At 40.6% G+C, this 15,313-nt stretch overlaps 1 protein-coding gene across 3 annotated transcripts in view; it reads left to right on the top strand.

Moving 5' to 3' along the window:
• Positions 1-3,004: 3,004 nt before the first annotated feature.
• Positions 3,005-15,313, top strand: part of SCN4A (sodium voltage-gated channel alpha subunit 4) — a 44,635-nt gene continuing 32,326 nt past the window's right edge. For all 3 annotated transcript variants that reach the window (XM_075845764.1, XM_075845762.1, XM_075845763.1), the window contains exons 1-9: positions 3,005-3,262; positions 4,983-5,101; positions 5,831-5,920; positions 6,175-6,303; positions 8,271-8,362; positions 10,499-10,786; positions 12,027-12,090; positions 13,454-13,595; positions 13,999-14,211. In XM_075845764.1, coding sequence (XP_075701879.1) covers positions 3,005-3,262; positions 4,983-5,101; positions 5,831-5,920; positions 6,175-6,303; positions 8,271-8,362; positions 10,499-10,786; positions 12,027-12,090; positions 13,454-13,595; positions 13,999-14,211 — 1,395 coding nt within the window. The remainder of the gene's footprint in view (positions 3,263-4,982; positions 5,102-5,830; positions 5,921-6,174; positions 6,304-8,270; positions 8,363-10,498; positions 10,787-12,026; positions 12,091-13,453; positions 13,596-13,998; positions 14,212-15,313) is intronic.

The following is a 15,313-nucleotide window of genomic DNA, read 5'->3' on the forward strand; positions in this document are numbered from 1 at the left end:
TCTCCCTGCCCTCCTCATGCGTCTCTTGCTTTATGCATCTTTCCTTCTTCAGAAGGAATGAACAGAGTCATCAGGCTGCCGAAACTTGACCCCCTTATGGGTGATCCGGGATGGCAGCTGAGGAGCCAGCCTAGTGCCTGGAATCACTTCAGAGCAGCCCAGTGCTAAGAGGTCCTCACTTTCTCCTGTCTGTGTGCGATTACGAGACTAATTTTTACATAGTCACATAGGTTGAAAAAAGACACAGGTCCATCAAGTTCAATCTTTCACAATAAATTACCGGTCATTCATTGCTTGATTCATTTTAACCCTCAATGCCATTCGTCAGTAAATAATCAAGCCTTTTTTTTTTTAATGCTGACATTAGTATCTGCCATTACTACCTCTTGGGGAAAGCCATTCCATAGTTTGACCACTCTAACTGTAAAGAACCCTTTCCTATATTAATGCCTGAAACTTTCTTCCACATGCAATGAATGTCAATGTCCTCTGGTCATTTGTAGAGTTCTTGGAAGGAACAGATCATGTGCTAGTTCTCTGTATTGACCACATGTATATTTATACAGACCTCTAAGGCGTCTTTTTTTTTTTTTTTTTTTTCCAAGCTGAACAAGCCAATTTTTCTAGCCTTTCATTGCAAGCGACACCTCCCATTCCATTTAATAATCTCGTTGCCCGCCTTTGAACCCTTTCCAGTTCTCCTATGTCCTTTTTTACAATGTGAAGCCCAAAACTGAATTCCATATTCAAGATGTGACCTTACAAAGGATTTATAGCGGGGTAATATTACATTTGAATCACAGGTTTTCATCTCTTTTTTTATATACCCTAAAATCCTATCTGCTTTTGCAGCTGCTGCTTGACATTGAGTTCTCCTGCTTAGCTTATTTATTACCAGAATACCCAGGTCCTTCTCTTGTTCCGTTATCCCCCATTTTATTCGATTTAATGTATATTCATTAATTGCTATTATTGCGTACTAGGTGCATCACTTTACATTTATCGACATTAAATTTCATCTTGCCCATGCTCCCAGCTTATCTAGGTCTTTCTGTAATACTTTATAGTCAAGCTGAGTTTTAAGTATCGTACAAAGTTTTGTATCGTCAGCAAAAACTGACACCTTGCTATCAATCCCATCCACAAGGTCATTAACAAAGCGATTAAAAAGAATTGAGCCTAACACCGACCCTTGTGGTACCCCACTGCTGACTTCAGCTCATTTTGAGTAAGTACCATTTATAACGACTTTGTTTTTCTGTCCCTTAACCAATTCTTTACCCACATGCATACATGATCTCCAAGTCCCTGTGTCTGTAGCTTCAGAACAAGACTGTTGTGTGGACCAATATCAAATGCTTTTTCAAAATCCAAATATATCTCATCAACCGCATGACCAACATCCAGATTTGCACTTACCTCCTCATAGAAACCAAGCATGTTAGTTAGGCACAACCCGTTTTCCATGAATCCATGCTGGTTATCCGTTTTTAGACTATTCTCCGCTATATATACTGTTGCAGTTCATCTCTTAGAATACCCTCAAATATTTTGCGTACCACGGACGTCAAATTTACTGGGTGGTAGTTACTCGGTTCCACCTTTTTTACCCTTCTTAAATATTGGTACAATATCAGCCGTCCTCCAAATTACAAAATTGCTTTATACCTTTCCAAAGATCCTGACACATCGTACTACAGAGCAAGGCGAGAGGTTATAGATGGGGCCTAAGGAGCCAAATGTGACTGCACTTCTAAAAGAAAGCGTCACCCAGTGCACTCATAGCTTGAATAGCATCTGCGGCATCATCAGCTAGTTATCCTTTCCTATGGACCCGTTTTTCCATTTGTCGTATAGTTGCATATGTCGCCCATTGACTTCTATGACCAATATAAAAAATAAGTTATTTTGCCGGATCCCATGTATTGAAAAGCATAGTTGACTACGACTTAGAACGCCTGAAGGACACTGTCTTTCTTTTTTTGGCATATGTTGTGGCTATGTGGATACATTTGGCGCAAGTGCCATGAGCGTTGCCGGCGTATATTGCAGTTGACTGCAGCTTAAGCTAACAGACGCATCCCACTAATTTCTAATAGGATACATGCGACCTGCACTCAAACGTATTCAAACAGTCGCTGTCGTGTCGCGCTTTTTTTTTTTTTTTACTGCAGCTTCTGCAACATCGCAACGAAGGCTCTAATTCACTAAAGGGGCTGTGGGCCCTCTATTGCCGTGCTCAGACACTGCCCTAATACCTGAATGGTCAGTTTATCTCCTGGTTCCATGATCCCCTTTTAGAATTGAAGACTACCCATTTTTATATGCCCAATTAGGGTCCCCCGCTCAGGACCCCCCTCTATGAGCCAGAGTGTAAAGACCGTAAAATAGAGCACCTCTCGCTATGGTGGCGGACAATCCATTTAAATAACCGGCGTAACTTTTCCTGGTGATTGTGGCTAATGGGTTTTTAGAAGCCGGACCTCCAGCAAAAAGGGGATGTCCATATGAGACAATCCTTGTGTACAATTACAACTAGTATCCCTGCTGTCAATCTCCATAAATAGCAGATCTCTTCTGCCCTTTACTATATTGTACATTTAGGAATTCCTTCTTAACGGTAAGTTATATCTATTTGTAAACTTGTGTATTTTGAGGTTGAACTCAGGATAATGAATGTGTGACAGACATTTTTTTTTCCATATCAAAGCACAAGATACACATATTATATAGGCATAGTTGGGGGGGGGACTGGCAGGGCATATGCGCGGGGTGCTGGGTGCCAACAAGCTACACTACCTAGTTTGGGGTATTTAGATACTTATGATATTGTGAGTATATGTTGTAGTCTTCGCTTTGTATCATTGTAGTTACCTTATGTTGTTTGACAATATCGTGCTTCATCGTATGCATGTTATTATATTATCGTTATTTTGTTATTTTAGGTGTTCGATTCCCAGGCAGACACGCCATATTACACCTCTCCTAAATACAGAATGACAATATGGCCGGCAAAATGCTCCCTCCCGGCCCTGACAGCCTGCGGCGACTTACCAGAGAGAGCCTTGCAAAAATAGAAAAGCGATTTGAAGAGGAAAAAATTCGGAAAGCCAAACAGATTGAAGTTCTTGAGGACGCGGTACTAAAACCCAACAATGGCCTGGAGGCTGGGAAGAGTCTACCACTTATTTATGGTGATCCACCATCGGAGCTTATTGGGGTGCCCCTGGAAGATCTGGATCCTTTTTACAGTACCCAAAAGGTAACATGTGGATCTTCAGAGACTGTATATGGCTTGATTCTGTGAAGTAAATTTTTTTTTTATTTCATATAAATGGGTCTGTGCAATTTTTTTCGGAAGGAGTTTCCAGGACCTGTATAATTGACAATTGTAAACTAATAGACACTGGGCCAAAGTGGCCAGTAGAAGGGCAGGAGGATCCTTAGGTGGGCCTAGGTTCTAGCATAGTAAGGGTATGTTCACTCACAGCAGATGCGTTGCAGAAATTTATGCGACTGTCTCACACAACTCAAGGGGGTTTCCAGAAATCCATGGACATGCTGCAGAAACAACCCCATTCACATGTATAAAACTGATTTTCAAGTGCAGACATTTCTACAGCAAATCGTGTGTGTGTGTGTGTGTGTGCGTGTGTGCGTGTGTGCGTGTGTGCGTGTGTGCGTGTGTGCGTGTGTGCGTGCGTGTGTGCGTGTGTGTGTGTGTGTGTGTGTGTGTGTGTGTGCGCGTGCGCTGCATAGAGACACCACTTGCAGATTACAAAACCACTTGCTTCGGGGATCTTTTATGTTTTTAGGTTGTTTCAAATTGGACATGCTATTATTCTGCATAGCAGCTTGGTGGACCCTCAGGATAATGTCCTCTGGTGGGCACATTGTACCCTTCTCTAACACTGAATAGAGAAAATTGTAGATTGGAAACCTCCACAAATAATATTCTATTCTGCTTTAATTCACATTATATTTATTATAATTTGTATGTTCTGGGAATTGATGAAGTTTTGGCTACCATATGATCTGGATCCTCATACTCCCCTTAAGGTTAAGGGGATTTTCCAAGAATACACTTTGGCATATCAGATGAGCAGAGCACCTCTACAATCTTGATCATAGTGGGGGTCCAGTGCGTGGCAACCCCCAAGGAGAGAATTTACCCTATATCAGAGGTTCAATTAAATCCAGGACTTGACAGACAACTCCTGAAAGGAACATCACCATCCCAAAAATAAAAGGGGTAGGAGGGCAACTGCCTGAAAAATCTTATGTCTCCTGTATATCTTATATGCCAAACAGATCACCTAAGTGTTTATGAGAGAACCTCTGAAATTAACTAATTGTTGAAATCATATGGATTAGGAAACCTAAAAAGGTGGACTATTTTGCTGTCTTAAAACATAGTTGTATATGCATACTGTGAAAAAACACATGAAAAACTGCATACAGCTGTGACGAATTTATGCGCACATGTCGCAAAATGCTAATGTTTTAAAGAAATTTAGTAAAAGTTATTTTTTATACATACACTCCGGATCAATCTCGTTTATCTGGTGGTATTAACGCAGATTTTTATTGGCTGTGCTGACCCTTTTGGGTTTTATCCTTTAAGACGTTTGTATAGTGTCTGGATATTCACATTTTAAGTGCCATCAAGCAGCTAGGATATGTACAGCACCCATAGAGATCTATAAACCCATACTGTACCTCTGTTTTCATAAAGCGGCATACAGGTGTTCTTTCTCATGGATCACATGCCATATAAAGAGGTATTCTTCCCCTGACACTGTGGCTTGTCTACACCTTTATGTACTGCTACATCTGTTCTATTGTAAGTGCAGTGTTACTCTATGGAGTACGTCAATATCGCCATCATTTCATAACTTTTATTGTGCTATTTGTAGCTTCGGAAATTGCTTCCATGTCCTGCATTTCAGCTCGGTGTCTAAACTTGTCTTATCTTCCCACAGACGTTCATAGTCCTGAATAAGGGCAAAGCAGTATTTCGGTTCACTGCCACCAAAGCTATGTACCTACTGGACCCTCTCAATCCACTGAGAACAGGAGCTATTAAAGTGCTGATCCACTCATATCCTTTATGAAATAACGGGTTGTCTATAATGTTACTATTGATACCGTTCTATAGTTTTTATGTTATATAATCCGCAAGTGACCAGGGAATTTACAGCAACTCCACTCAAAAGCCAATAATTCAGGTGGCCAAAGTGAACCCCATTATCTTACTCCTCTCCAGCCCCACATTCACAGTGATCCAGAAAACCGGGATATGGGGATTTTTTTGTATTCACTTTGTGGAGTTTGTAGTTAAGGAAACAACGGCTCTACAAGGTTAAAGGGTCAATACGATTTTTTTTCTCCATGCAGGATGTATATTATATTAGAGGAAGATCATCACCTGTGAGAACAGGTATCAACCAACACTACTGTTAGGACCTTGTCAAACAGCTCCTCATATCTCAGCTGCCTTGACCCTTTTGGTATAACATTAAGAGGGAGTGGAATATTTGAGTTATTTGCAGTCACTCGTGAATTTTTAGGTTTTAGTGGTCGTGCTTTATAGAGATTGTCTGAGATTTTTTTTTCCCAGAAACCGCGCCATTCTTGTCCATAGGCTGTGTCCAGTATTGCAGTTAAAATTCATTTAAATGGGGCAGATGCAGCCCATGGACAAGAGTGGTTCAGTTTCTGGAGAGAAGGCAGAACTTTTATTCTGATTTCATCATGTAGAGAGTGGAGATTTCAACACTTAGATAGATCACATTGTGCCTTGGCTTATATTTCCTTAACTCATCTTCACAATATTCAGTTTTTTTATTATGATAACAATTTTAACAAATTGTGTCTTCATGACCATGAGTGACCCGCCACCTTGGTCCAAAAATGTGGAGTAAGTAGCATCTATCTAGTTTCTGCCAAATAGTTATACTTTATTTATACTCTTATATATTGGATGTATATACACTGCCACTCAAAGCTCATTTTCTTCAATCGGGCATCTTCTTCTTTTTTTTTTTTATCCGTAAAGTAACATTATTAGAACAAATCTATGTATCTCATATCTATCTAATCTCATTTTTATAAGATGTCTGATTGACATTCTCTGGAAACCTCTTATAATTTTTTTCATCTGTGACGTTCTAGGTACACATTTACAGGCATTTACACTTTTGAGTCTTTGATAAAGATCTTTGCCCGAGGGTTTTGCATCGACAGTTTTACATTCCTCAGGGACCCATGGAACTGGCTGGATTTCTGTGTCATTTTAATGGCGTAAGTAGAAGGTAGACATTGTTGTGGTTACTAACCTGCTCACCAAGATAATTCATTTTAGAATGATTGGTATATATATATATTTTTTTTTTACCAGCTAATTATTTTCTTTAATGATCTTATTAATATTTTTTTTTTCTGCATCCAATATGTATGTCTCATTTATATATTTTTTTTGTCTATGTCTCTGGTATGTATAATATCAATGAATAGAGCATATGGCAAGCTAAAACTCCATCATATACTCCTTCAGCTCCGAACTTATGGCAGATGCATGTAAAAAACCTATACTCTCCCCTTACTGCAAACTTTGGTCCCTGTGATCAGCTCAGTACAGAGAACCCATTTAAGAAGGCGTTTATGTAAGAAAATAAAAAAAATCGAAATCTTGTAATGGTTTCGAGTATTTATATGATAGAATCTAATGAGATGTCAATCAGTCCATAAGTGACATCACTGGCGGTCTGGTGTGTGGCCCTAACTGGGCTAAAAACTAATCCCAGTACCTGATCCTACCATGGAAATACACTGTTGACTTTGGCACTCTAACCCATTTCGTGCCAATGTCGAAGGTTTCATAAAGCCCACAGATGAGAGAACATTTATATCCTGTACTGAGGATATAAGCTTTAGGGGAGAATTCACTAACTTTTCTACGGCAGTTTTCTGTCATAGAAATGTCACAAATCTATCAAAATTCGCAATTTGCATAAAAAAATTAAGACTTTTCATGCATTTACGCCGCCCAGGGCACTTTTCTGTAAAGTGATTGGGGCTTAACGAAAAGGGACGTGGCATGCCATGGACCGACAAATTTAATTTACGCTAGAAACTGGCGTCAGTTATAGCAGAAATCTATACCAGATCGCAGCTGGCGTAGATTTCCATTACAGGTGCACGGACAGCCAGAGATGTGCCTAATTTAATAGAGCCTTGCGCCTCTTCATAAATTAAGCTTTCTTTCTATTAAATGAGTTCTAGAATTGACAATTATCACCTATCCACGGGATAGGTGATAATAGTCGGATCGCTGTGACCCACACCAATCGTTAGATCGGCGGGGGTCTCTAACCCCCCCCCCCCCCCGTACCTCTTCAGTTCGGGACCACCATTGTGATCGGTGGAAGTCCCAGTGATCAGACATGAAACGCCAGGTTCCCCGATTGTGTGTTTATGTTAACCCCCTGGTCTTGGACATATGTTCATAATGATGAACCTCTGCAACCTATACTTACCTGTACTTACCTATATCATATAATTGGTTACTTATTTATTAATGAATAGACTGATCCAGGAGGTAAAAATGGTCATTCACAGTTGCTCATTCGTCCATCTATTTGTCAGATTATCTAAGTTTGAAAGGTTACGTGTTGAGATCAAAAATCTGATGGGGCAAAAATATTCTTTAGAACCACGCATGCACATAGTTTTATTCTCTGATTTATATTCTAACATACATGCATTCCCCGGAATACCATTCTTTCAAAAAAATTCTCTCAATATAAGCATGCACATGGTCATATTATGGCTCTGTTCATCCTATAAGTTGTACGGAGGCATCGTAGGGCACCCATGAACTTCTCTGGGGCCTACTGTACCTCTGCATTTTTTTTTGTTTTTTTATTTGTTATATTTACTTATTAGGATGCATCAGATGTTGTATCAGAGCCATCCTCTTCTTGAAGCATTGCTTTCGGGGAGAATAACCCTGTAATACAGGGCTGCAGGGAGCACCATTCAGCGGCACACCGCATGGCCACGACTCTTTAATACGGACCTGCCAGGTCTCTGTGTGCCGCCATGTAGCTTCCTGTTCACGGCTTTGTTGTGTGCATGAGGCCTTATCTTGGTTAGTTTGGTTTTAGCTAATCTGCATGACCTGCTAAGTGCACGGGTTGTGGTCGCTTGCGTTGGTCTTTCATTTAAACGGCTTAGGGTATTTCTATGTTTTATTATTATCCTTCTAGTTATACCACAGAGTTTGTAGATCTGGGGAATGTGTCGGCTCTCAGGACATTCCGTGTCCTTCGTGCACTTAAAACAATCACTGTAATTCCAGGTTTGTATCGTTTTATATCCTATTTATGGTTTTGTCAGCGTTACAGTATGTGTTCTTCACCTTTGTTGTTGAGGATTCATGAACTCGGCAAAGCTGTGTGTGGGCACACCGAGCCCCTATAGTTCAGTATTATGGCCCCATAGGCACTTCGTGTGCTGCCATATTATGCCTCCATATTCTCCCCTAAAAGAAATGCTTCTGGGGAGAATACCTTCATTATACTTCGTGATAGAACATGACGCAATTTTTTTTTTTTTTAAACATACTTTTTGATATCTATATTACAGATCCGTACAACACCGTTCCGTAATATGGCCGTGTCCATGAGGCTTTATATACATAGGCTTTCTGTTTATACTATAACTAGTTGTTTTACCCAGGCTGGAATTTCTTGACTCCTCTTTTGTCATTAAAGGGTTAACACCAAGCTGTTCATGTCAGTTTTTACAGATTCACACCGACTCGCTGGTTGTCTCCCGTATCGTTTACACAAATTGTCCATGTTTGTTTCCTTACTTCCCTGACCCCCTATAACCTTCTGTGCTTGTACGTCTCCCTTTATTAGACTTTGACCGTGTCCCTATTTTAGTAAGTAAAATGTCAGGTGTTACTCACTCTGACAATATAGTCCCCAGCTACATATACTTTATCGGGAGAGTCAGGCAGGGCTGCAGTCATGTCTTCTCCAGAATAAGGAAACTAGGGAACGTATCCAAATGTCCTGGCCATGAAGACGACCCAAGGGAGAATAGTACGATTAGTTCTGCAGTGTTGTGTAAAGTCGGAAAACTAGTGCAGCGTATGTGATCGTCGGGGCTAAGCTGCGTGAAAGAGAGACACCGTGTGGCATCTGTTCATCTTACACGAAGAAGACTCGCAAAACGCAACCATCTAGGTCAAGAAACACTGTAGAGCACCGATTTCCAACTTTGGTTCCTCAGAACCTGTCAAAGGGTTACCCAAAAGATAGCAGCAAACCATGTCACTTTTCCAGCAGGGATGGCATAAGTGTGCCCTACGATGCTTGGCATGGGAGCAAGCAATAAATCTCGGCCAGAATACAATGCTATGAACTGTTTTACCAGTCCCTACACCAGGCTTTTGTGAGGTAGTAATGTGAATAGGGGTCTCCTTGGGAGTGGAGAATTTTTATTAAGGGATTCTTTATGGTAATCAGGATCATTGGATTACTAAGACATTGACTCTAGCAATGATTACCAACCGATCGGTTTGTTTTTTTGCAATTTGGTAGGAAACCAGAGTGCCAGTTATTGCCCATGAGTGGTGGATTTACCCAAGGAAGTACGTATCATAGTGACAGTCCATGTGGCTGCTATAGGGTCCCTGGAGAGAGGGGTCTAGTACCCCTTTTAATAAGAACCTAGACAGGGATATGGGCTCCACAGGTTGCAGCAATGTTCGCAAACAAGGAAGCGGAAAATTTACTCCATTAGGCCCTGTTCACACTGAGTTTTTTGACGAGTTTTTTGGGGCAGAAACCACACCAAAAAACTCCTCAAAAACCGCCCGAAAATGCCTCCCATTGATTTCAATGGGAGGCAGACGAGTTTTTTTTCCACGAGTAAAAAAAACTCGTCGTGGTAAAAAGAAGCAACATGACCCATCTTGAGGCGGTTTCCTCCTCCAAAACCCCATTTCAATGAGTCAGAAAGAGGAAAAAAAACCCTCGACGAGTGTTTTGACGAGTTTTTGTCAAACCACTGTGCAAAAACCTACTGGAGCAGTTTTTGCAGGAGGAATTTTCCTCCTGCAAAAAACTCAGTGTGAACACAGCCTTAATGAAAACGGGATGGGAGTACAGAACCGCCTGTCCTAAGTGGTAGGGAGTGTGTTGGTGTCAGGCAGCACGTGAAAGGGACCTAGTTTTTAGTTTTGCTATGGAGATTGTCCTCTGTGTACTGTACACCACTGCCAGGGCCCCAGTGCTACATGTCAACAGTGCTAAACATTGATCCACTGTGCATTTGACTATAGAAACCCCATACACAATTACTCCTACTTCATGACTATGTGTTAAGAACGCTCATACATTTCACTAACGTACATATTTTCAGTAGATCCTCTTTTTGAGATTTTGTGAGGTGTTGTGATGATGATCCACTTCACTTGTTCCAGGCTTGAAGACCATCGTTGGAGCCCTCATTCAATCTGTGAAAAAGCTGGCGGATGTGATGATTCTCACGGTCTTCTGTTTGGCCGTCTTTGCACTTATTGGTCTTCAGCTGTTTATGGGAAACCTGAGACAGAAATGCGTCCGCTGGCCACCCCCTGAGGAAGCGTATGAATATTACAGAAACCAGACTATGAGTTCTATGGATTTTGATGACAACTCCACCTTCTACAATAACACCGACATGTTTACCAACATATCCATAGACTGGGGCTCCTACCTCAATGATGAGTGTAAGGCAAATAACAAATTTAGTGCAAATCCATAAAAGTTACTTATCTTTTAAAATCCTTCTTCATTATTCACAGTGCATGTATCTTAAAGTGTGTGTTAACTTTTGAATGCTATAACTGTTCCGCTGCATTATAGGAGCTCCGCTAAGCATTAGGGGGGTGTCTCTCAAAAATGTTGACTGTTTTCAATAGCGACCAGCAGAATGGTGAATTCGGCTCTGGAGTATAATACAGGCTGTAACTCCGGATCAGTGTATAGTTGTCAGTAATGTATTTTAAAAGTTACTTGACTTCTTCACCCCTTATGACCAAAGTGGAGACTTTCTAATACTGGTGCACCGTCCAAGCAGTGCATTATTTTGTTACGCTAGTAACTTGTCATATTCTCTAATAGGTCTGACTTGATCAGAAAAGTGTTCAAAAACACTTGATAAAAGTTTTACACGTGACGAGATTCTGAAGCCGCAGCAACTTTTTCCAACATAGGGTTATGTCGGACCAAGTGGTGCAGGAGCTCGACAAGTATTGTCTTCTGTCCGAATGCTATTATTTTCCAGAAATTGGACTAAATACAATACAATGATCGCTCCCACTGTACTTTTTGTAGCATTCTTCTATTCTTATTTTTGTAGCGTCTTTCTACACCACTGCTCCTTGGTTGTTACTGCTTATATTGAGTATATGGTGACATGACATTCATGTGGTGTGCCATCAGCTGACCATGGAGGCCAATTGCAAACTTTTTATGTGACGTCCTTATAGAAAAACATCACTGCAGTAGACCGTAACCGCATGAAGCTATTAGGGGCGCAATATCACCTAGACATCACATCACCATTTACTCTTTTTTCTTATGGAGACTGGGGAGTAAAATTGTGTAGTAACACTAGGGAATTCAAAAGTTGAGTATCTTGCAAAAAAAATTCAAGAAGTTGTCCAGGATTAGGAAAACATTACTTTTTTCTTCCAAAAATAGCACCACACCTGTCCACAGGTTGTGTGTAGTATTGCAGCACAGCTCCATAGAAGTTATTGGGCTGAGCCCCAAAGCAACATTTGTAGCCTGGTGCTACTTACCATGGTATTTATAATGCCTGTGTGCTTTTATATGCCTTTGGACTCCCTCCTTATAACTACGTCCCCGGTTCAAAATGAACATCGGTTAATAAAGATAATTATTAGTTAATAAGCTATAGCAGATTCCTCAACTAATTTATTCCTCACCTTTTCGCCAATGTAGCTAACTTTTACTACCTGGACGGAGCGCTGGATGCTCTTCTGTGTGGGAACAGCAGTGACAGCGGGTGAGTGTCATTTATTTTCCCCTGCAGACAACATAAATAAAGTTAAAAGGGTTGTATGAGATTAGAAAAACTAGACTGCCTTATTCCAGAACAGTGCCACTCTTGGTCATAGGCTGTGTCTGGTATTGCAGCTCAGCTCCATTCAAATGAATAGAGCCGAGCTACAATACCAGACACAGCCCATGGACAAGCGTGGCGCTATTTCCGAAAGAAAGCGGTCTAGTTTTTCATATCTTCATCAACCTCTTAGAGCTTTAATTTCAGTGTTAGTATTTAATATACCTCTAAATGTCTGCTTTTTTTCATATTGGCTCCGTGTGTTTACTGTATTTTATTTCTCATGTGTGCTTCTATGTTGCAATGTTTTTGCACTCGTCGTTCTCTGTTCCCATTTTTAGTTTCTGACAGAGAGAGCCGGGACATATTCGTTTTTAATGGTTGAAAAGGAAGCCTAATAAATCCAAACCGATCCCATTGATTTTATTGGGATACATGAGATGTTTTTTGTTTTTTTTATTGGGTAGAATAGTTTAGCAGATTATGCTATTCCGTCTGTCCAAAAAGCAGTGGAAACCTGATAGAATGGAGACTATCCGAAGCTGGTGTGAATCCACAATATTGAGTCCAGGGCTTGCTATGTGTCTATACTATACCTACTTTTGCCTCGGACATGGGGAGTTTTCTTCCTGAATCTGCATGTTCCTTTAGATGTCATATAACTTACATCATAAAATGTATAGCTGAGGGCAGACCGGGGTAACTTACATCATAAAATGTATAGCTGAGGGCAGACCGGGGTAACTTACATCATAAAATGTATAGCTGAGGGCAGACCGGGGTAACTTACATCATAAAATGTATAGCTGAGGGCAGACCGGGGTAACTTACATCATGAAATGTATAACTGAGGACAGGCCGGGGTAACTTACATCATGAAATGTATAACTGAGGGCAGGCCGGGGTATCTTACATCATGAAATATGTTACTGAGGACAGACCGGGGTAACTTACATCATGAAATATGTAACTGAGGACAGACCGGGGTAACTTACATCATGAAATGTATAACTGAGGGCAGGCCGGGGTATCTTACATCATGAAATGTATAACTGAAGGCAGGCCGGGGTAACTTACATCATGAAATGTATAACTGAGGGCAGGCCGGGGTATCTTACATCATGAAATGTATAACTGAGGGCAGGCCGGGGTATCTTACATCATGAAATGTATAACTGAGGGCAGGCCGGGGTAACTTACATCATGAAATGTATAGCATGTATACAGCTGTTTGTTGTGGTTATTGAGTTCTATTTGTCTTTTTGGAATTCTGACCTTGTACTACGAGTGTAACTTTTACCAACAGGAAATGCCCAGAAAGCTTTACATGTATGAAGATTGGAAGAAATCCCAACTATGGTTACACCAGCTATGACTCCTTCAACTGGGCCTTTTTGTCACTCTTCCGGCTGATGACTCAGGACTATTGGGAGAACCTGTTTCAGCTGGTATAACGCTCTTAACAGTACTGACCCTAACCATGAGTAGTCCCGTGTTTTTGTCATATTCCAAATTCACCCTAATTAACCATTTAGTAAAATGAAGTTTTGTTGTTCGAATGTCATCTCATTCAGGATAAACCAAGCCTTCATGTTGTATAGAACCAGAAATGCCAACATAGGTAGAGGTCAGTGGTCTCCAACTGGTGGCTCTCCAGTGGTTTCACAAATACAACTTCCGGCCTGTGGCTGTCAAGGCATGCTGGGAGTTGTGGTTGTAAAACCGCTGGAGAGCCATTGGGCGTAAACAATCGGTGTAGGTAATGTTCTCATTCAATAAATCTAATGCTATACAGTCACTTTGAGTCAAAATTGGTTGAATTAAAAAAATATATTTTATTTTTGTTCCTAGACTCTCAGAGCGGCGGGTAAAACCTACATGGTTTTCTTTGTCTTGGTGATATTCCTGGGCTCATTCTATCTTATTAACCTTATCCTCGCTGTGGTGGCCATGGCTTATGCCGAGCAGAATGAAGCCTCCATTCAGGAAGCCTTAGAAAAGGAGAGAGAATTCCAAGAGCTGCTGGAACAGCTAAAGAAACATCAAGAGGAGCAGGGTCAAAGGGTCAGTATGTTACACAAGTGATTTGTATCTGCCTAACCTCAAGGAGAAGGTCGGCATCTTGGAGTTTGAAAAGATTAGGTTACAATTCTACAGGTTTCAAAGTTTCAATCTCCCGGCATTCCTTGCTGGTTCAGTGTCTGCACAGAGCTGGTGATCTGCATTCTGGGAAGCATAGTCTTCAGATAGTGTAGTCAGCACTGTACAGCTATCATATATGTAGGAAAAAAAGGTATTAAAGGAGCTTCGCTGTTATGTTTGCTTGTTGACTGTTTCCATTAACAAGCGGCAGAATTGTGAATGCAGCTCTGTAGTATAATACATGCTATAACCCAGGATCAGAACAACATAATGATTGCAATAAATCTAAAAAGGTATTCCATTTTTTTAATGCAGATAATATTTAGATGTAACTTTTTAAAATGGTATTCAAATTATATAATGTAGCCAATCAGATCCTGGAAACAATTACAGCAGCAGAAGATGAATGTGTTGAACTTGTGAGAGGCAGTGACCTGCTCATGTTGGCTATATGTGATATACACAATGCCATAATATCAGAAAGGAGGTAAAGACCAGATGGAAACCAGCAAATGAGAGGCGAAGTCTTTCACCAGAATAAAAAACATCTGTCAAGCTAGTTTTACTTTTTTTTTGTTCTGCTGTACATCTAGGAAACAAGTTGTTGTTGTTGTTGTTGTTAAAGGCCATGTACACCTTTTGATAACGTGGTTTATATATATATATAGGTATGTATGTATGTATGTGTGTGTGTTTGGTGCAACTTTCTAATTACATTTTATTACAAATTATTTTTACTTTATGAGATACAGCTGCTTTGTGTCCTGTATACAGAGCTGCTGTGTCTTGTGCTGAGACCTGAATCCATCATGTCCGCAGCACTGAAGGGTCTCTGACATGCAGGTTCGAGCTGTTATGGATCACATTTAAGTTCATAATTTAGATGTGATCAATAACAAGTGGATCCTGTGTGTCAGAGACCCGTCAATGCCGCTAACCTGACGGATTCAGGTCTCAGCACAAGACACAGCAGCTCTGTATACAGCATACCAAGCAGCTGTATCTCAAAAAGTAAAAATACTTT

The sequence above is a fragment of the Rhinoderma darwinii genome, chromosome 13 (genome assembly GCF_050947455.1).
Source record: "Rhinoderma darwinii isolate aRhiDar2 chromosome 13, aRhiDar2.hap1, whole genome shotgun sequence".
Lineage (NCBI taxonomy): Eukaryota > Metazoa > Chordata > Amphibia > Anura > Rhinodermatidae > Rhinoderma > Rhinoderma darwinii.